At 35.0% G+C, this 24,151-nt stretch overlaps 1 protein-coding gene across 3 annotated transcripts in view; it reads right to left on the bottom strand.

The window, feature by feature from the left end:
- LOC150110341 (KICSTOR complex protein kaptin-like) overlaps positions 1–24,151 on the bottom strand; it is a 252,785-nt gene that overhangs the window by 22,770 nt on the left and 205,864 nt on the right. For all 3 annotated transcript variants that reach the window (XM_090393083.1, XM_090393074.1, XM_090393065.1), the window contains 2 exons: positions 13,032–13,125; positions 5,069–5,204 (listed from right to left, as the gene is read on the bottom strand). In XM_090393083.1, coding sequence (XP_090249209.1) covers positions 5,069–5,204; positions 13,032–13,125 — 230 coding nt within the window. The remainder of the gene's footprint in view (positions 1–5,068; positions 5,205–13,031; positions 13,126–24,151) is intronic.

Raw genomic sequence — 24,151 nt, 5'->3', positions numbered from 1 at the left:
TTCCTCAGCCATAGCCAAGTTAGCTGGTCTTGGGTGTGGACAGCAGGGTTTTTCCCCCAGTTTATCTGGGGTTTTTCATCCCGCAAGCAGGCAAACCAGCTCCGTGAACACAGACAGATCTACAGCCATAAATACTTAACCCCACCATGAGGGAGCCCAACTCACCCCAATAGGGATGGGGGAGAAAAGGGAGGAAACTCCATATGAATAAATAAATGGCATACTACACTACTTCCATGTGCACTATATATACTATGTTCCAAATTTTTACCGCCAAAATTTGTGTCGACTGCCCACAGATTCAAGACCCTTCTGTGCATGTCACAAAAAGGAGAATCCATTCCGATAATATGGTAATCAATCCGTCTTCTGGGATGAGTTGTTTATTATTACATGTCGGAAAATTAACTTCTCTTTTATGATCATTGTAGTTTTTAAAGTGGTAACTATTTTGCTTGTATAACAGTTGGGAAATTTTATCTATAAAGTGCGTGTTGGCGACCAATTCGTACGTCCTTCATTTCTTCCTCCCATTCAATGATAATGCCCAAGAGTTAATTAAATCTCATTCTGGAGAATTGAGCAATTCCAACCTGCTAAATTTAGATGCACAGTGGGAAGATCCTGAAGAATATGAAGAAAATTTAATCACTGATAGTCAGTCAAAACAGATTTCACAGAAACAATTTGAAAATATTTTTTGTACAATTGAAGTTTTTAAGCAGCAATGCTTATAGGCTGACCCTGATGAAGAGAGAAGCAGTAAAATTTGCAGAAGAGTAGAAGAGGCAATATGGCCATACCGTCGGTTGTATGAAAAAAAAGAAACAAAATGCCTGCCAAACTATGTCGGATGAATTCTTTGTTAAGAAGTAGAATAATAAAATTTATATTCTGAATATGTTTTATTGTTTTTCAGCTTCATGGTTTTCCTTTAACTAGGCCCTGAGACATACCTTAATTCTTTTATAAAAAAATTAAGGTTCAAAAAAGAAATTTGAGAAACGAGAGGACACAAAGGAATTGTGTCCTTCAAGAGTTGAAGTGGAAAATAGTAGTGTGTGTGTGTGTGTGTGTGTGTGTGAAGATTTTGAAGCTGTTTGGTGTGAAGTTGAGATCAGTAGAATAGCATATCTAATATGATGTTATTATAGATCAGGGAATGCAGAGTTATAAAAATATTACAAAGTTATTCTTTTTTTTTTTTTTTTTTTTAATAACATCATTTGGCATAGTAAAAGTCTGAAATGGGGTGCTTAAGGGTCAGAGCTGTATAACTGAGAGGAGACCTCCACATAGCCTTTCAAGGAATGCAGAGAACCGACCAGGGCTTCTGACCTAATGTCCAATCCTCACTTTCTCGTGGTGCACCCTGTTGGGTATCTACTTTGATACTGAACGAACGAGGATGGGCTGGCAATATGGGATTTAACCGACCAAATTGTATTCTTATTGGTTAAACCAAAATAAAAAATGATGGTACAACATGACAAAATTTCATGCCAGCTGGGGCATCGCCCGGTTAAACAAGGCCCCCGTTGTTTTCGTCAGGGAACCAGGGCGAACAGCGAAAAGTCAGCTACTGGAACAAATCTGAAAACAAACCCCAACTCAACATCACCAGAGTTAAAGATCGGTACTATCAACGTAAGAAGCATGAATGGCAAAGAAATGGAGCTAGCTGAGGAATTAGATAAGTACCAGATCGACATTATAGGGGTGACTGAAACAAAAAAGACCAAAACTGGAGAGATCTTTCTGAGCAATAAATACAAAATGTTATATTCAGGCAATGACAATCAAGGAAAAGAAGGAGTAGCCATATTATTCAAAACAAAATACGAGGCTAATCTTCTTGAATGGTAGTCAGTCTCAAGTAGAGTAATGTGGGCAAATATGAGAATGGGGAACTGGACAATGAGACTTATTTATGCCTATGGTCCCACAGAAGGGTCTACTAAGGTAGAAGTGGAGGAATTTTTTGACGCTTTAGAAAAAGCAACTGACACAATGAAAAAGGAAAAGTTGGTCCTTGTTGGGGATCTAAATAGCAGAGTAGGAAATGATTGTGAGACATACAAAAATATTTTGGGAAAATTTGGAGAAAAGAGCAAAGCTAATAATAATGGCAAATATCTGTTGGATTTCTGCTCAGGACATGGACTGGTTGGTTATTACTAACACTATGTTCCAACATAAAAATGTGCACAAATTCACATGGAGAGAAGAGGCTAGGAATAAGAAAAGTCTCATTGACTATGTTATAGTTGATAGTGATGTTTTCTCCCTGGTGCAGGACCCAGAGTGTACAGAGGATTTGAAATTGGAAGTGATCACTATTTAGTCTTGAGCAGGATAAAATTGAATTTCATATTGAAAAGAATAACATGTAAGAAAGTTTTAAAGCGAATAAAAGTTGAGCAGCTCTCAGATGTGAACTGTAGACTAAAATACAGAAAGATTATTGAAAAGAAAATGAAAGAGTTTGAGAAAAGGAATCAAACCTTGGAGATTCAGTGGCAAACTCTGAAGAAAATATTGATTGATTCTGCCAGAGAGGCATGTGGTGAGGTTGTGTGCAAGGATAAAAAAATCAGAACTCCCTGGTGGACACAGGAAGTTAAAGAGGCAGTGAAGGAAAAGAAGAAAGCATATCAAAAGTTCCTGGCAAATAAGTCAGCTTTTACTCTTACAGAATACAGAGACCAATGTAAGAAAGCTAAACAGTGTGTAAAACTAGCTAAAAAAGTCATGGGAGGACTTTGGCAAAAATGTACAAAATAAATATCAAGAAGGTGGCAAAATATTCTGGAGGTTGTTGAAGAAGCTTAGGAATGGAGGAAAGAGTGCTGTAAAAGGAGTTAGAGATGATAAAGGTGACATGAAAACGGTAGAAAAAGATATCCTTGAAGTATGGAGTAATTACTTTGAAAAACTGCTAAATGAAACAAGCAGTGATGACAGCACAGTGGTAAAAAACACTGATCCATACATGAAGTAGAAAAAGCCATCAAAGGCTTGAAATGTGGAAAGGCAGCAGGAGTAGATGATATTCGACCAGAAATGCTGAAGTATGGTGGTATAAGAGTCTTACAGTGGCTGCACTGCATAGTTCAGAAAGCCTGAACAGAGGGACGAATTCCCAATGATTGGAGTAGAGCTCTCATAGTACCCATATATAAAAAGGGAAATAAAACTGAATGTGAGAATTACAGAGGTATTTCCCTACTGACTGTTCCTGGCAAGATCTATGCAAGTATACTTGAGAAATGGTTGAGAAGAATTGTGGAAGAAAAGCTTGGTGAAGAACAAGCTGGATTCAGGCCAAATAGAGGCTGTCAGGATCAGATCTTCACTTTACGACAAATAGTCGAGAAAGCATGGGAATATAACAAAGATCTGTATTTAAGTTTTGCCGATTTGGAAAAGGCATATGAAAAGGTGCCAAGAGAGAAGCTATTCAATACGCTGCAGTTATATGGTGTCAATGGGGCATTATATCGAGCAGTACTTTGTCTTTATTTGAGTTGTAAGTCAGCAGTTAGAATTGAAGGAAGTACAGGAAGATGGTTTAATGTTAAATCTGGTGTGAGACAAGGATGTATATTATCCCCTCTGTTATTCATTATCTATATGGATCACATTATGAAGGAAAGTGGTATTAAACCTGATATCAAAATTGGAGATGTTAATGTCAGCTCTTTGCTTTATGCGGATGATGTTATACTTCTAAATAAATCCGCTACAAGTCTGCAAGATTCCCTGACTAAATTCAATTGCTGTTGTAATAGATATGGTATGAAGGTCAGCAATAAAAAGACAAAGACAATGAAAATAGGCAGAATCATTGAAAATGTCAACTGTTGTGAATGGAGAACCCGTGGAACAAGTATAACATTTCAGCTACTTAGGCACGATTTTTACTGAAGATGGTAAATTAAATATAGAAATAGACAACAGAATCAGCAAAGCTGGTATGGTGGGAAGTCAATTGAATAAATTCATATGGAATAAGAGAGAAATTAGTCAGAACTAAATTATCTGTATACAAGACAGTGTTCAAACCAGTTTTAACTTATGGATCTGAGAGCTGGGTCAGAAGTAAAACACTTGACCAAAGACTAGAGACCGCAGATATGAGAGAAAGATTAGAGGCGTGAACAGATGGCATCAATGGCAATATCATATTAAAAATGAGGATATTAGGAAAGAACTTGACATTGTCAGCATCCAGGAATGCATTAGCAAAGCTAATCTCAGGTGGTATGGTCACTTAAATAGAATGGGGGAGGAAAGATTAGCAAAACACGTGTTCTCTGCCAGGTTGGCAGGAAAACGACCCAGAGGAAGACCAAGATGTAGGTGGATTGATATGGTACAAAGTGCCTTAGACGATAGAAATATAAGATCTGATAATATTGGAGTCTTGACAAGTAACAGACTGATTTGGAGGAAAATTGTAGATAGGAAGTTAGTAATGATGTAATTTTTTCATGTAGTACTGTCATATCCTGTACACCCCTTGAGGGTACATGGAAGGAATTTGATGATGATGATGAAAGTCTGAAATTCTCTTTCTTTCTTTCTTATCTATTTGCAACACAGAAATATGAAAAACAGGAGAGATATGACAAGAATCTCTGCATTCTCATTTATAAATGAAATTACAAAATTAAAATTTCTTTATTCAACTGGAGTACTGCTCTTTTTAAAACTGCAAAAAAGAAAAATAAGCCTAAGTAAATTAGAGGATCCAAAGGATTTTTTTTTTATTATTATTGTTATATTTATTTTGTAACCAGGGCTGTCGCTGGATTAGATCGCATCCCGAGGCAAACAATTAAATATCACCCCATGGATTATAAGACAAAAATATAAGAAAATCTCTGATTGCTATTTTGTTTTTATTACAACAGAAACATTAATGGAAAACAATTACACAATAATATTAATACACAGAAGTGGAAGTTTTTTAACATGATTTTTCCTTTCAAGTTCAAAAAAAAAAAAAAAAAAACATATAACATACTATATTGTGATAAACAGAAAAAATAACTTAAAAACATACCTGACCATAAGTGCCAAGGAGTAGTTCATTATACCCATCCATATCAATATCAGCAACACAGGCTGTTGTAACACAGTCAAAATTCTCACTCTCAGGCAGTAGCAATGGGCATTTAAATCCAAAATCAAGAATATTTCTGGAAATAATTTATATTCAATTACTTTCTGTATACAATTCTTCTGAATATAGAAAAGTACTTGTAAATAAGTTATTATAAATTCACTATAAATAAATTCAAATTATTATAAAGAACACTCTACTGAGTGTTCCAAGACAGATTTATATAACAAGAAGAAGAAAAATTATAGAAGAGAAATTCAGATAAGAATAAAAAAAAATATATATAATAATAATAATATAATAAAATAAAATCAGGCCAAACATGGGTCATCAGAATCAGATTTTTACTATAAGATAAATAATCAAGAAATCATGATAAAATGTGTGTGTGTGTGTGTGTGTGCGCGCGTGTGAACACAGAAACTGTATCACCTGCTGTAACCAAGTGTTTTTTGGTAATTAAATTTGAATGCCTATTCAAAAAAGATAAAATTTCCACAAATAATGAAGAAGGTAATACAGTATTATTATTATTTTTATTAATATTTGATTTGGCTCTTTTTAACACAAGATGAGATATAATTAGGAAATGACAACAAACCTGACAAATTTGTAAATATTTCAGAATGGGCAGACAGTGATATTTTCACTGGAAAAACAAATACTGGTATCAAAATTTAGTCCAAATGCACAGTTTTTTACAAATATTCAAAGCTAAAAATTCACTATTGCTGTTTAGTCCTTTGTGGGTCCATCTCTTATCCATATTCTTATAATGGCTTCTTAGCAGTCCCAAAATGTTTTCAGCTGCTGCTGCTTCTTCATGTGTATTTCAGTCTCTGTCTGGTATCACAATTCTTAATGGGATTGAGATCTTGGCTGTTTCCTAACAATGGGAGTCACTGAATCAAGTGTTCATTGAGCCACTTATTAACCAACAATAAAAACCAAAGATTTTTCTTAAGTACTGAACTCAATTTGTATGGTACATTTTAGGGTTATAAAATAGCATTAATTACACTTTTTGTCCTATGACAAGGGGCAGAGTCTCCTAAAAGATTCAGTGTATCATTGCAGTAAAGTGGTCTCTGATAGTAGGAAACAATTCTTCTTCTAAAATTTTCTTGTGCATTCACTAAACCTTCTATGAAATGCAAGCAACCAACATCCTGATATGACATGCAGTGCCAGATCATCTGACTGACTGAGAATTTGACTGTTGGCACCAGACAGTCAGGGCTGAATTTTTCCCCTGTTCATCTTCGAATTGTGTCTGCCATTGGCACCCTACAAGTTAATCTTTTTCTCATCTGAAAAAAAAAAATTACTCTTTTTCATTTTCTTTCTCTTTGCACCAATTTAACTGAGCCAATCTCATTTTTTTTTATTAACAGGGGCTTCTTTTTTAGGACACCTGGCTATTAGTCCATCAAATGAGTCTTCTCCTGACAATTACAGAGCTTGCCACAACTCCTGTTTGTTCTTCCCAGTCCCATTTCAGTTCTCTACATGCTGCACAGCAATTTTTGAGGCAGAGCTGCTTCAGAACTCAATCTCGGCATGGTGTAGATAGTGGCTTTCTTCTATCTCCTTCTTCCTTTCAGTACATAAAGTTTCCTTCACTTTCAACAGTAGCTGAATCACAATAGATCGACTACAGGACACCCTTTTAGCTATTTCACAAAAGGAATAGCCTTCTCTATTCAAAACATGAATCACACTTTTTCTGTGAGGCGTTAACTGCACATAACTATCCATAGTGATCTCAGCATGAAAATGTGAAACTAGCTATTGCTGTCTATTTATAGCATAAAAAATTCTGATGCAATAGCAGCAACTATTACATTATACAGAAACCCATGGGAATGATAGATGATGCAATACAATGTAATATCTAATGATAAACCAATTACAATGACCATTTAACTACTAAAAACTATATTTATATAAGCTGATGTGGTTTTTATGAACATGAGTACATGTATGTATTTATGAACACACACACACATATGAAGTGCTGATGCTGCTACCCAAAATTTCAGGGAATTTGAATAGCGCACACAAACAGATTGAAGTATGGCCTTCCACTCCACTCCCTTATAGAGTGGAAGGCCATACTTCATCTGTTTGAAGTATGGCCTTCCACTCTATAAGGGACAAGCAGTACCCTTTGTGAATCAGTATGCCAACAGGTGGCATGGTGAGAGGCTGCATTCTTAGATTATGTGCATTTTTGAAGCGTGTTTTAGTGGTTCCCCAATTTTCTTCTCTAACTGAAATAGCAGATTTTAAGGAGCAAAGAATCTGCATAAAATTTTGCTTTAACCTCAAAATAACTGCTGCAGAAACCACTGATTGCTTAAAGAAATGTTGGTGATAATGCTAGGAGACAAAGTAAAACTTTTTTTTTGTGGGTACAAACACTTCAAGTTCACAGCAATGCCAAGTCAATGTTGATTTTTTGTTTTGACATCCATAGCAGTGTTAACAAGGAATTCCTTCCCATCTTGTCAAATTGTTAATAGCAAGTTTTACTGTGAGGTTTTGAAGCGGCTAAGGGAGAGCATTCAGTTGGTTGGTTGGTTGGTTGGTTTCTAGTTTATTTGGTACAAAAACTACAAAGGTCATACTGTACCATACTAAAGGTTATAAGCATTTACAAAAAAAAAATTTCATAAAGCAGCATCTCTAGGTAAACAGAACTGCTGCAGAGGGCACAGCAACACACAAGATCAGAGGTTATTACAGTAGTGCAAAAATAGTTAACAATATAAGTTAATACATAAAATATGAAACACTAAGCCAAGGAACACAGTATCTACATATATGTAAATTTATAATAGATGCCTTTATAGCAGTACAAAAATAGGCAAAAAGGGATTATTATTATACAATATGCATGTATGAAAATTAAATTTAGTAATGCAGTAGAAACAGAATTTAGAATACATATAAACAGAATTACTAGAAAGTACACAAATACGTAAAATGTCCTACAGCATTACATGATTATTCGAAAAATAAAGTAAATAAGATGCATACACAAAATGCATGTTAAGTGATACAATATCTACATATAAACAAAATTACTGCAGAGGTTTCAGCAGTACATAAATAGATAATTATAGGTTAACATATGTATATACAAAACAAGTCAAGGAAAGCAGTGTCTACATCTAGGAAGATTACAACAAACATTATTATACTAATAAAAGGAATTATTATATACAGCATTGATGCATAAAATTTAAGTTTAGCATTATGGTATTTACATATTAACAAAATTACAGCAGAGTGATACAAATATACAAGATCAAGGCCTATGATAATACATAATTGGTCAGATATATTACAAATAAAAGATAAAAGTTAAGTTAAGCAAAAAAAGTATTTACATATAAACAAATTTATGGTCAAATGTTTTTGTACAAATTAATTCTTTCTAAAAAATTAAAAACATCATACAATTTGCCTGAGTCTGCTAGCATTTCCCTGAGTGTATATGGCTTGGTTAGATAGGTGAAAATTTCATTCCTCTCTCGTGTAAATTTCTGACAATCTACCAGAATATGATGTATAGTAAGATGTGTGTTGCATTTTTCACATATGGGAGGGTCATCAGCTCTCAGTAAATGAGAATGCGTAAGGTGACTGTGACCTATGTGGAGCCTAGCGAGGACAACCTCCTCCCTTCTCTTTGTACGTTGACTAGAAAGCCACAATTAGCCTTGATCTTATAAGTTGTCTGTAGTCTGTATATGGAACTGTCAAATAGTATGTGAAGAAGGTATGGGCTGATTTAGCAGCTGCATCTGCAGCCTCATTTCCTTTGATTCCGATGTGGCTGGGAATCCAGCAGAACTGGACATCGAAATTAAGGATTTTCACTTTGTGAAGCAGGTGTAGCACTTCATAAAGTACTGGATGAGGATTATACATAGGAGAAGAGATAGCTTGTAAAGGGCTAAATGAGTCTGTATAAATTATACACCTTTGGTAGCAGTTTTCTTTTATATGCACAAGTGCAAGCTGAATGGCATGTAACTCTGCTGTATAATTACTGCAGTCAGGTGGGATCTGATTTGAAATAATAATGTCAGGAAACACAGCAGCACAGCTAACAGAGATGTTAGTTCTTGAACCATCAGTATAGATGGGTAAGAAATCAGCGTCTGCTGCTCTGTGTGCATTAAACAATTGCAGGTAGATGAATGATGGGGTATAAGATTTCTGTAGCTGACAAAGTGAGAGGTTGCAAGATGGTGTGCAAACCTACCATGGAGGGATGTTGTTATGTTTAATGTAGCTAATGTTGTCAACATTTATACTAACAGCTTGCATAGTTTCTTTAATACGCATACCAAAAGGATGTATAGCAGTTTGATGTGTGTGATATTGAGTTTCCCAACGCAGAGAGAAGATACTATTCCATGTAGGGTGATTGGGGAGAGATTTTATTTTTAGGGCGTAGTTAAGAGACAACTGTTTTCATCGAAGTGATAGAGTCGGTTCGTTTGCTTCTACATAGAGACTTGGAGTGGGTGAGGTGCGAAAGGCACCAGTAGCTATCCGTATACCCTGATGATGGATGGAATCCAACCATCATAGGTTACTCTGTCTTGCCGAACCATAGACTTGGGACCCATAATCCACCTTTGAACGTATACGTGCACAATAAAGATGGAGCAATGAAGCTCGATCAGCACCCCACCCAGTAGACGATAGAGTGCGAAGGAGGTTCAAAGTTATTTTGCATTTTTCTCTTAGTTGACGAATGTGTGCTAGAAATGTGAGTTTTCTGTCAAAAATGAGTCCCAAGAACTTGGTTTCTGTAGTTATTACTGGAATAACAGTAGGTCCCATTCTCAGTTCAGGATCTGGGTAATGAGTGTGTATTTAACAGAAGTGTACACAGACACTTTTTTCTGTTGAAAATTTAAACCCATTATTAAGAGCCCAATTGTTGAATAAGAGCGTAATTGTTGAAGTTGTCTTTCAATTACGCTCATGTTAAGTGAGTGACAGTATATCGTGAAGTCATCGACATACAGAGCATTGTCTACAATGGGAGGAAGCTTTTCAATGATTGAGTTAATTTTAATAGCAAAAAGGGTTACGCTTAAGACAGAGCCTTGGGGAACACCTTGTTCTTGAAGATATGGTTGAGATAGCATACGTCCCACTCTGATTTGGAAAGTTCGCCTGGAAAGAAAGTTTTTAATAAATATAGGGAGGTGTCCTTTGAGACCTAAGTTATGAAGGTCTTTTAATATGCCATATCTCCAGGTTGTGTCATAAACTTTTTCCATGTCAAAAAAGACAGAGACAAGATGTTCTCGCTTCAGAAATGCATCTCTTATACATGTTTCTAACCGAACTAAATGATCTAAAGTTGATCGATGTCTATGGAAACCACATTGTGTATTGGAAAGAAGACTGTTGCTTTCTAAATACTAGAGAAGTCTGGCATTAACCATTTTCTCTAGTATCTTACAAAGACAGCTGGTCAGAGCAATGGGTTGATAATTATTTGCTTGTGTTGGATCTTTTCCTGGTTTTGGGATAGCAATGACAACTGACTTATGCCAAGAATTTGGAAACTCTTCCTCTGCAAGTATTCTATTGTATAATAAGAGAAGAAGATCCATAGAAGATGATGGTAGATGTTTTATTATTTCATAATGGATGTCATCAGGTCCTACTGCACTAGAGTGAGATTGTAGGAGAGCTCTTTTTAGTTCCTCCTTGACAAATAGCTGATTATATGGTTGAAGAATGTTGGTAGAAAAATTAAGCCTTTCTTTCTCTTGCTGCTCTTTCAGCATTAAAAGAGCATTCAGGGCAAACATACAGACAAGTGGAAGAACAACAACTGGTTTCTCCACCATGACAATGCACCCATCCACACATTATTCATTGGTCGACAGATCCTGGCTTCCAAACACAAGACAGTCGTTCCTCACTTCCCTTATTCACCAGCAACTTTTTTTTTCCTGTTCCCCAAGATTAGGCATTTGCCTGTTCTGGCTTCACTGGTCTTTCCATCTTGCAGATGCTCCCCCCTCCCTCCCTCTTTCTCTTTGGTCTCTATTTATCCACCTGTTTTGGTAACTGACATCTTTCCCCAAATAGATGCTCTATATTTCTTGATATTTTGGTTTACATTGTAAATATCTAGCTCTTCTAACGTCTTCATTTTTTATAGGGTCCAATTTTAATTTTATGCATCCTTTAACTGCACTTAAAAATCTCATTTCTGCAGCTTGTATTATACCTTATCTTTCTTTTTAACTGTTCGTGTTTTTGAACCACATAATAGAATGAGAGTGGCCATTTATAAACTTTTAGGTGACTTTCTCATCTTGTTTTTTTTTTATTCAATGTCCTTTTAACTGTTCAACCGATTTTCTGAAATTTATTTATTTTTTCATCTAAATCTTTATCTTTTAGATTTGTTATTATTCAGCCTAAATAATTAAACTCTTCACTTGTTCTATTATTTTATATTCTATGACTATTTTTGATTTTGTTTCTGTCCAATGAATTTTTAAGTAAAAGCATTTGAGCTGTAGAAATTTTTTACTTGGTAAGGTAACCAGCCTTATCCCAAAGGTATGTAACCAGCCTTACCCCATACCCCCAACTGGGGGACCAGGTTGGGGGTATGGGGTAAGGCTGGTTACATACCTCTTGGTCTGGTTACCTATCTCTTAGTTTGGCACCTACCTCTTGACCTGTCAAGCTAGGCAAGCCCTACCATTGACGTAGCTCTTGAGGTCATTGGTGTGCACAAGCTTCTTCACTACGTCAAGGCAGAGTACCAATAAGGAGGATATATATATCATCATCATCATCATCATCAAATTCCTGATATATACCCTCAGGGGGGGGGATGCAGGCTATGACAGTACTACATGAAAAATTACATCATTACTAACTTCCTATCTATAATTTTCCTCCAAATCAGTCTGTTACTTATTAAGACTCCAACATTGTCAGATCTTATATTTCTTTCTTCTAAGGCACTTTTTACTGTATCAATCCACCTATATCTTGGTCTTCCTCTGGGTCTTTTTCCTGCCAACGTGGCAGAGAACACTTGTTTTGCTAATCTTTCCTCTATCACCCATTCAAAGTCTTTAAGTAGAATCAAATGAAGCCCCTTTATGACTCAGATGAAAATATTTGTCACTCAACTATGGCCTAAAAATAAAGTCCCTTCCTGATCACCTACATGGACCAGTGTCTTTTCCCTATGTCACAAGGCACAATATCACACATGTCAGACTGCCATCCATCCTTTCGGTATTCGCATCAAAGAAGTTATGGCAGCTATAGGCATTAACATTAACTACCTGTATGAAACAAAACAGCATTCCCCTTGGCAGGCTTACCCCCCCCCCTAACTCGGTCAACTACAGAAGTCTCTGAAACCTCACTTGGTCAACCACAGAAGTACTGTGGTTATACATGTATTTTTAGTGATGAATTCACCACAGGTTTCATTCTATAAAAAGATGCGTGATGTGATAGAAGTCTATAAACTTCTGAATAGGTGTTACAGGATATTGTCTGATGAAGTTTTCCATTATATGGAAGGAAAAGAAGAGAACAACGGGACATCTGGAAGGAACTCCCACGATGAGTCTTTTGACTCCATGAAGGCCTGAATAATAATAATAATAAAATTAAGTTTGTTCACTGTTAAGAATGGGGATAGAGCTAGATTTGTCTCTTATTAAGTAGTGAGTGAGTGGAATAGTTTGCCTCTTAAAGCGGTGAGCAGCACATCTACTGTGAGTGAGTTTTAAAAAAGGCATGACAGCTGGTTTATGTAATGGGTAGCCTCCCTCAATGAGTCTTTGACTCCCTGGAGATCTCAGATAATAATAATAATCAGTACCTGTAAACAACAGATGATTCCAGCATGCTACCAACAAGAAGATGAACAACCACTTTTTGTTTCTCATATTGAAAGACCTCTTGAAATTCACCTCCTGAATATTAAAAGAAAAACAATAAGTTTCGATTTAATGCTATTTTCTATTTTAAAAATAAGCACGAAAAACAGCAACAGAAAATAACAAAAACAAAAAAAATTTACAACTTTTTTCAAGCATGATTTAATTGAAAGAATATGTATGTATATATCTATTCTATTCCCTTCTGCAATACAGCTGGTAGGGGGGTAGCTATATGCTACCATACTAGGGAGATGATTATGAGCAAGGCAGTTTCCCCATTGCCTTCCTTGCCATACTATGGCTGTATCCTGTGTGTTCGCAGGGACGGTTTGCCTGCTTGCAGGATGAAAAACCCCAGATAAACTGGCGGAAAAAACCCTGTTGTCCACGCCCAAGACCGGCTAACTTGGCTATGACACTCCTTCCCCAGGCATACACTTGTGAAGCACATAGCCACTGGGCTAATCGAGCTGACATGTACACACACACACAGAAAATACACTAGAATAGATTACAAAAGATAATGAAAATTGCAGTTCAAATTAGATTGCAATGGATTTACTTGGCTATATGACATAATTAAAGAAATTTAATTACTAGAAGCTGAAATGTATTAAGATGAACTAGACTGAGGACAAAAGAGAAAAAACGATTATTTGAATGCATAACTAGTTTCATCTTCTTAGAAGACTTCATTGGGAGCATAATATGAAAAGATAAATACAAAAATATACATTACAAGAGAACAACAGCTATAAATTAACTTACAAACATACTGCTGACATTTGAAGGCATTTTGGATGCTATAGTATTGGTGGACACATTCATACAGGCATGATATTGAGTATGCCAAAGTTGGATAACTGAAGAGTGACAATCAGATAAGTTATAACTAAGGTTAGTATTAAGATGAACCAGATTGAGGACAATTTTTGTTGATTCTACAATTCTTCTCTCCTGCTCAATATGACATCTAAAAATGTTTTCTGATTTGTTTCAGATTGCTGGATGAGTGATAGTATCTTCATTGTTAGGGTAAGCAGAATTAAGTATGTGATTAGATAGTGTGCTCTATTCTGTCATACGAAACTAAATGGATTTCTCCATCTGAACAAAATAGGATACACTGCAGTTACACACCAAAGACTGTAAAATCTGGGATACTTTAAACTGTCATGCTTTGATTTAGGTATACCGAGTAAACAATAGAATTTGAATAGAGGGGTAAAAGAAGTACAAATATTAAATTTTTTGAGAATTTTAGCTATCTTTAATGAAATGGAGCTGATATATGGAAGAGATATCAAGCCTTTTACATCAGAACAGTAAGCAGGTGCATTAAATAGCACAGTTTCTCTTTACATAAGAGTTGGCATAATTTTGCACAAAATGCAAAAGGTTTGCATTTTTTGTCAGTGCATTTCATGTTGACAGCTAGGAAAGATATAAATAGGAAGGAATGGGGAGAGGTATTAAGAATGGCACTATTAATGTGGAATGTTTATAATTTTAAGTGAACTTGATGTGCAGAGAAGCTATCAGTGTCCTTCGCTTGGTTGTTCAGCAAAGAGCCTGGCAAATAGGAACAGTCCCTGAAAATGATGAGTTCAAGAAAAAGAAAATAAAAAACATACAGTAGCACTGCATAAGAAAGCATTCAAGTCTGTGGTAGCCAGGTGTCAATTTGTGAATATCAGGCGTGGCTGTGAAGATTTTCAAGAGGCTGTTTAGAGAAAGAACATAAAATTGGATTAGATCTTTATGGGATGTCCTGTTTTAACCTGGGTACATGTTATAATATGGTGGTTCTAATCATTCTTCTGCTATTCCTAATCTTCTGAATAGCAATTCTTCACATTGATAATGGATCATAGCTACTCAGATTTTTGACCTCTTCAGTTATTTCTCCATTAAGGTACACTTGTTATTTAGGACCTTCTCTGTTTATATTTTCTTCAAAAACCACAAAATGGATCAGCAATCTGAGATTTGTTGTTGATATAATCCTCTGTTCTCAATGATCTCATTAACTATCAGAATTCTTCTTAGAGAGGAGTACTCTATGAACAGCAAATATCAGATTGCTGACCCATCTAATTCCTGTCTTCAGTTCATTCAGTGTTTACATGCATAATGTCTTCAGTCAAATTAGCTATTAAATGACAATGTGTTTTTCTTCAACTGTATCCTACAGTTTCACATGCTAAACAGTCAAAAGCTTTTGAGTGGTCTATGAAGTACATTGCCAAGGAAGTTCAAACTCTCTAATACTTTTTTTCCATGATTTGTCAAAGGCTTAAGGAATCTAATCTCTGATAACATTGTCTTTTATCAAACTTGACTGTTTTTCAGCCTCAATGATGGCCACAATTCTATTTAGAATATCCTTTAGAAGAGTCTTGCTTGCATGAGAAATTACCCTAATTCCTATAGTTCTTACAGTCTTCCATATCTCCCTTCTTATGCTACAGTATGAATACTGATTTCTTCCAGTCTCTAAGCCATAATACTCTTGTTTCCTATATTCTTATGATCAACCTATATTCTTATATTCCTATATTCTTATGATCAATCTATGAGACACTGTTATCCCTTCATTCCATGTGGCCTTAATTAACTTTATCTGTATTTCATCTGTACCTGGAACTTTACTGTTATTAAGAACCATAACTGCTCTCTCAACTTCATTCCTAAGTGGAGGTGGTTGCAACTCAGAATTCCACTGAGGAATTTTCCAAATCCTGTTCCTGTCCTTGATAGCATTCAATCTGGGCCTAACACAAGTTTAATCCACTTGTGCTTAAGCTCACATCCCATATATCCTTTTCTAATTGTGCCTCCTTGTTATGCCTGATGCATTTTATGACTTTTTATGTAATTTCTTATATTCTTTAGTCCCTATATCTCTTGTTTACCCCTCCTCTTTTTGATTAGATCTTATGTTAATTCTGAGATCCATGGGTTTCTCAGTTTTTCAGAGAGTAGATTTTTTCTTGGCTATATCCTATATTATATCCTTGACTCCCTCCCCATTTCAGGTAGTTTCAACTCATCAGTCTGCAAAAGGGCATCGCCATTTTTTATTTAATTTTTTTTTTTTTTTATGTTTCTCCTGGGAACTACCCCAACATCCAGTCTAGTGCAATGAGATTGCACTGGAAGGTTCTGGACTCTTAGTCTTACTCTGGCTCTTACTAGATGATGATCTGTGTCACAGTCTACTAATGAACAAGTGTATATTTCAAGATGCTAGTCTTCCACCACTGCCACAACATCACCAATCTGGTGCCTTGACCTAACACAAGTATAGGTACATTGTGGGTGTCTCTGGGAGCAATTATTAGTCATAAATAATTCATAAAGTCATAAATAAATAAGTCAAAAATCTATTAGCATGGACGAATTCTAACAGCCTTTTGTCACTGGTGTTATGTTCCTCACAGATCACGTCTGCCACACTCAGGCCTATCATATTCTTTCCTACTTTATAAATGAAGTGTTCAAGAATCAAAAGAACATTTCTCCTTGGCAAGTCCAAAACAGTCTGTAGGTTTTCAGAGAATTTTTCACTCTTCATCAAGCCTATCTATGTGGGATGCATAAACCTCCATGATTGTCACATCTGTAGGAGCCCTTAAGTCTAATAAAAATGAGTAAAAGACATGAATCAAATCATTAAAATTGTAGCATGGTAAATGAGAAAAGTGCTATAAACATACACTTCTTTCAAACCAGATTGGATGTGTCTAGTGTCAATAGCATGGGAAGCAAGGCTAGACTTGTTAGATTCTAAAAATGCAATGCAGTCCTGATGTTCTTGGATTCTAATCTTGGCCAAAGTAACAAAGATGGAATGACCAGGGCACCATACCTGGTAATGAGAGAGGAGGCAATTTGTCCTCCTCTCTCATTATATATATATATATATATATATATATATATATATATATATATATATATATATTGTTGAAATTAGGATTTACTCGGGATGTATACATTTATAAAAATAAATTTAACTGACTAGAACCCGAGAAAGTATAACAAAAACCTTTAATACATCACCGATGAAACTAGTTGTGATGTATTAAAGGTTTTTGTTATACTTTCTCTGGTTCTAGTCAGTTAAATTTATTTTTATAAATATATATATATATATATATATATATGTAATTAATTTTTAACTTGAGGATACTGTATATTAGGGTTACCAAGTAATTTTATAAGCTTTAACCACCTTTACAAAGAGGGCAACTCATTGTAAAGGTGGTTAAAGCTCTGATCACTATTCTTAGTATTTCCCATAATGTAAAGCACATCTCACTAGAAGATGTATACTGCAATACAATGAAACCAGTCTGGGTAGTGACCCCACCCATAATGTATTGCAGTATACATCTTCTAGTGAGATATGCTTTACATTATGGGAAATACTAAGAATAGTGATCAGAGCTTTAGTCACCTTTACAATGAACTGCCCTGGTGTTGTACCATCTTTAGACTTGAACTATGTTTCAGACGCAAACTTAACTGTTTGCTTACTTGGGATTAGGAGTTAAATAACCAAGCTTATAAAATTACTTGGTAACCCTAATATATATATATATATATATATATATATATCAATCTCTGAGGTAAAAAAAGGGCCATCAGAAACCTGAAGATAATGATTTTTGACAAGAAATTCTCAAATACAGAGGTACAAATGTTTTCTAGTGGCTACACAACATAATTCAGCAGGGTTCATTGCCACAGAGCTCATGCAATCTTCTGATTCCCTACTGTTAGATGAATTGAATAATAAAAACTCTGGTGACTAATGGTTACAATGAAACTACTATTCAAAAAATTATTGATAGTTATCATCTATCAGCCAGACTACAATCTGATGTGAAAAGAATTTCCATAACCTTCTTTAAACTGAACAAATAGCAAGGATTCTTGCTATCCAAGAGGAATGCAGTCTATATATATATATATATATATATATATATTTGTATAAAGAGAATTTAATGACTGAAACCAAGAATAATTGTAAGGTTTTAATGGTATAACACACTACTAGTTTCAGCTTTTGACAGCCTTCTTCAGGTGTCTATTAAAAATAGGAAACAGCATTAAAAACACTGAAGCTTAAAAAAACTGAGAAACAGAAAAAAATTGCAGTACATAATTAACATGAAAAAAACGTTGTAGTTGCATTTAAGTTGTTCTTTCAATCATGGCATTATTTGGTGAGTGCGTGCTTGCAGTCTCTCGTGAACGCCAGTACTGAACAACAGCAGAATGGCTATCTGGGAGATTGTAGCTCAAATTGTTATTTAAATGTTCATAATTAAGGATGATTTCTCTGGACTTCACAATTTTTCTTTCAAACTCATCATGGCAATGAAAGATGTTTTTAGATCTATCCCAGCAGACTGAATAACCCTGGTGTTCATCATCAGGATTGTTCGAGAAAAGAACATGACTAGACAAGGCACTGGTGCATGTTCTTTTGTAAGAGATGTCTCTCTTATGCTCCTCTATACGTAATTCAATAGATTTATCTGTTTTACCAAAATAAGGGATATTACAGTCACACCATATTGTTAATTGCAAGAGATTTTTATATATTTATATAGAGGATATTATCATAATATTAATCCTGTCGACTGCACCATTGTTAATATTAGTGATTTTTAAGTAGAGGATATTATCATAATATTAATCCTACCGGCTACGCCATTATTTAAATATAGGACTTTTAATTATTTAATATTATCCTGTCTATAGAGATATCTCTGTTCAACAATTATTTTTTTTTAATTCTGAGTGTACTTATATATTTATTTATTGCACAAGGGTTCATTCTGATTGGCACAATGACCTTAACTCTTTCTTTCAGAATTCAAATAATCACTGATTCAAGACCAAAATACAAAATAAACACATCTAATAAAAGAAAACAATATTTATACACTTCAAACAACTTTACATAACTATAACTAACTACAGAATTAATTGGATCCAAGGCCTTTTAAAAATAAGCTTACACTTAAGACTAGACTAAACCCTTTGTTTTCACAATGATAAAATGTTCATAGCCAGTTTCTTTCTCTGTCAAGGCCCTTTTCCGAAGATATAGGACTTTATTCTTCATTTTTACAGGATCCTTTCTCATCACTCATGTAGCACACATTAATTCTTCCTGACTTAATTCTGTCTTCTTTTTAGTAGAAATAACAGTTAGATCCAGCGTCTTTAAGACAGATGAAACTTCCTAATCAGAGTTTTCTCGAACATTCCTTTAGAACGTAAATAGCAACTTCTTCTTTTATTCACTAATGTTTATTGACAATTTACAGTTCTACGATTCCCTTTTTGGAACCTACTATAAATCTTTAAATTAGCGTTTCCTCCAATATTCCTTTTACAACGCCTATAGCAATATTTCCCTTTTATTTATCAATACTTATCCCACTTTAAACATAATAGTTCCACGATTCCTTTTTTGAAATATACTATTAATTTTTCTCCGACTGTCACATAAAAACTTAAGTTCCTCAGACTCTAAATGTCTGCCAGCCTATGTTCTAATTTCCTTCCAAATGCTATTCTTGTTTATTCTCCTGTTGCTTTGATACCGATTTTGTCAGCTATCAATCACACATCAAACTTCTCGGCAAGCATGGGCACTCCATGAAAGTAGCAAGCAAGAAACTAAATATAATAGCTGACATGGTGTCTCCATTAGCGACAAGAGAATGTCTTCATAAAACACAAAACTTAATATTTTAAATTACAATAAATTTGTTTCAAGTAATACAACTATTCAAATCTGGTAAGTAGATGAACTTTTTAAATGCTTTACATATCACTTTGACAAAATAATTTCGATAATGGGCACATCACAAGTGCCGACAATGTATGTTATGAAACTAAAACTAATAAACATTTCGTAAAAAATATTCAGAATTTTAAATTATGATTATTTTTACATCAATAGATTTATCTGTTTGACCAAAATAAAGGATATTACAGTCACACCATATCTTGTACACACCACGATATTTCAGATTATGATGAAGAGGCTTCGGATGGCTTACTGGAGAGTGGATTTTTGGAAGTGTAGTAAATAAAGTCCTGATGTTGTATTTCTTAAGACCTCTATCTAATTTTTGAGAAACTGAACTGATGTATGGGATAGAGATATTACCCTTAATATTGGTAATTTCTTCTGTGTGGTGGCTAGGAGGATCTAGAAGGAATTTTTTAATGGTTCTGTCAGAATATCCATTTTGTCTAAAGACATATGAAAGGTAATTAATTTCTTTTTGTAGTTCATCTGGATCATTTAGAAGAGAGCGTGCTCTCTGAGGTAAAAAGGGCAATCAGAATACTGAAGATAATGATCTTTGACAAGAAATTCTCAAATACATACAAATGTTTTCCAGTGGCTACACAACATAATTCAGCAGGGTTCATTGCCACAGAGCTCATGCAATCTTCTCTTCTGATTCCCTTCTGTTAGATGAATTAAATAACAATTTAATTCATTTTTTTAATTTTTTTTTATTTTTATTTTAATTCATTTTTAATTGCATTTTTAGAATCCAACAGGTCTAGCCTTGCTTCCCATGCTATTGACACTAGACACATCCAATCTGGTTTGAAAGAAGTGTATGTTGCCAGCCTGGTTGAATGAGTGGTTAGTATATCTGCTCTCCAGCCAAAAAAGGTGCGGGTTTGAATCCCATCACAGGCATGGATGTTTGTGATTGTCTGTGAAAATACTAGTGGTAGTGGTTGGCGGTAGATGGCATTGGTGTAGTTGTTGAATTGAGTGGTGGAGACAGAGAGTTGTAGAGTAGGTACCTTCCCTCGATGAGTCATTGGACTTCCTGGAGGTGTCATGTAATAATAATAGTATATTGTACTTGCGAAGAATCCTTGCTATTAGGCAGGGTATGGAAATTCTTTTTACATCAGACTGTAGTCTCGCTGATGGATGATAACTGTTAATAATTTATGAAAAGCAGTTTCATTGTTTTGAATGTAGTAATTTATCTTCTCTTTTCTCCTTGATGATGTGCATGTTATATTGGATGAAATATGCTGGAGATTTTTAACAAATTATATATTTTTTCTACATGTGCTAGCCATGTAGAAAAAATATAAACGTTTGATTCCTATCTTAGTAATTTATTCATATTTTAGAATAAAGTGATAAATTGGATAAAGGAAATGGTTACACTATGACATTGCTGGATTTTGCAAACACATTTAACAGAATACCATGTTGAAAACTATTACAAAAGCTGGAGTAAATACGAATGGTAAGAAGCTAGTAGCATGGATGAGGGGAGAGGATGAGAAAAAGACACCAGAGAATAGTATATGGTGGAGTGGAATCTATAAGAATCAGGGTGACTAGAGGGAGTACCCCAAGATTCTATACTAGACCGACCACTCTTTAATTTGTATATCAAAGATATAGGGAAAGATTTAGGGGGTGGGGGGTATATTCTGATTGCTGATAATGCAATAGTTGATAAAGGTGATGTAGATATCCTGCAGAATGATTTAAATAAATTGGCAGTGTGGGCAAAGGATAATTATTGTCAATTTAATGTTGCAAAATGTAAGATTATGCACTTCAGAGTAAAAAGGTTACATACTGCATATCACATTGAGAGTACTGGATTGCAGGAAATTGATGAGGCTAGGGACATGGAAATAATGATAGACAGAGAGTTGAAGTTCAGAGGGCATATTGAAAGGTGGTAAAACAGCTCAAAGGATCACTTGAATGTTGAAAAATACACTAAGTAATGACAGGGAAGTTATTATCTCTTTATAAAGCTAATATTCAGCCACATCTCGACTACTATCACATATTTGGTCATCTAGGTTTCTTGGGGATCAAGAGGTGGTAGAGAGAATTCAATGATGAATGATCAAACTGGTGACAGATCTGTGGAATGCTCCCTATGAGGATAGAGTGAAGCTGTGTAGATTACAAAGTTTAGCTGATAAACATAAAAGAGGGAACATATAGAAATTATAAGTTATTAAAGGAGTTTTATAAAATTGATGCAAGATAAATTTTCCAATATATGATAATTAGTCATATACAATCATCCCTCAACTTAAGTCCACTCGAAGATACATCCATGATCCAAGAAAATAAATAACATTTTGAACTATACTTTCGAACAAGATGCAAGTGAGCATACAGTAAAAAGGTTTCTATTTGGCCACAATGCATCATATGTAGTGGCAACCTCCCTTGGCAGTTGACAATCAGCACATGTCTTCAACAGTTACTCTGTTGATTTCGTGTTTGAGAAATAGGTTATTTGTGTATTTATCGTTAAATATTTCGTGATATTTTGTGCAACATGGCCCCCTACATGACCAATCAAAAAACATAGTGAAGAATCACAGAAAAAGAGACAAGAAATTGATCTTAAAACAAAGTTGCAAGTTATAAAGCAACATGAAGCTGGTGAGTCTGTCAATGTGATCGCACATGACTTCAGATGGTCTCATTCTAGAGTGATGACCATTTTGAAAAATAAGGATAAAATCATAGAAGCTGTGAAAGGGTCTGCTTCTATTAAATCAATGATACTGACAAAGTAACAACAAGGCACTTATCAGTGATATGGAAAAGCTACTTGCATCATGGATAGAGGACCTGAACCAAAAGCACACACCCCTTAGCACTATGACCATAACCGCTAATGCACTTAGTCTCTTCATCATGTGGGAGAAAGCAGGGCTCGATTACGACTATGAAGTCAATGCTTCTTACGTTTGGCTCATGAAATTCATGCAGCATTTTGCACTGCATAATTGAAATTGTATGGTGAACCTGCAAGTGCTGATGAGAAGGCTGCCAATGAGTTTGTGGAGAAATTAGATAAAATTATTACAGAGGAAAATTATTTGCCACAGCAAATATTAACATGGATGAGACCTCCTTGTTTTGGAAAAATATGTCCAAGAAGACATTAATCACAAAAAGCTAAAATCTATGCCTGGTTTCAAAGCTCTTCAAGACCATATTATGATTCTGTTAGGGGGTAATGTGGCTGAATTAAACTGAAATAAACTGAAACCATTTGTGATATGGCACAGTGAGAATCCACAAGCCTTCAAACGCATTAGGAAGCATACTCTTCCAGTTCATTATTGGAGCAATAAAAAGTTGTGGATGACTCAAAAAATTGTTTACAGATGCCTTAATCAACTGTTATGCAAGTGAAATGGAAAGCAATTATGTGAAAGAAAATGTAGAATTTAAAATTTTATTAATTCTGGATAATGCTCCAGGTCATCCGTCTTATATCAGTGATCTTCACCAAGTTCAAGGTCATGTTTCTCTCTCCAAACACTACTTCATTGATCCAACTGATGGATCAAGGAGTTCTTGCAGTGTTTAAGGCTTATTATCTACAGAGAACTTTTTCAAAAGCCATTTCTGCCACTGAAGAAAATGATCACTCTCTCATGAAATTCTGGAAAGCACTCAATATTTATCATACTATTAAAAATATTGCTGTGGCTTGGGACGAAGTGAACTCACAACGTATGAGTGTCATATGGAAAAAGGCATTAAAAAGGTTTGTGCACGATTGCGGAAATTTTGAAAAAAATGAAGACTTTTATAAATTGAGTGAAGAATTAGTGGGCTTAGCAAACAATCTGATTCTCGAAGTGAAAGATGATGATAACATAATTCAACTCATAGAAAGTGCTCCTGAAGAGTTGACCAATGAAGAATTGATCAAACTGGAGGAATAACGTGTTGCAGAAAAGGAAGAGGTAGTTAAACAATTCACGGCGAAGGGTCTTGCAGAAACGTTCTCTGCGGTTAGTAATGTTCTCAAAATGGCTGAAGACATAGACCTGAATGTTGAATGCTACTTATTAGTAGAAACAAAAGTACATGATGCGTTTGCTTGCTATAAACAAATTTATGATGAAAAGAAGAGGAATAAGCAAAAGCACATCTCCTGTTTTTATAGTGGCAGTAATACACAGTACAGTTTTATGAGTTTAAAATTTAAAATTG

This window comes from Typopeltis vanoorti, chromosome 1 (assembly GCF_054136105.1).
Source record: "Typopeltis vanoorti isolate ZY-2024b chromosome 1, IOZ_Tvanoo_1.0, whole genome shotgun sequence".
NCBI lineage: Eukaryota > Metazoa > Arthropoda > Arachnida > Uropygi > Thelyphonidae > Typopeltis > Typopeltis vanoorti.
This window is presented reverse-complemented; position numbering and strand designations above follow the sequence as displayed.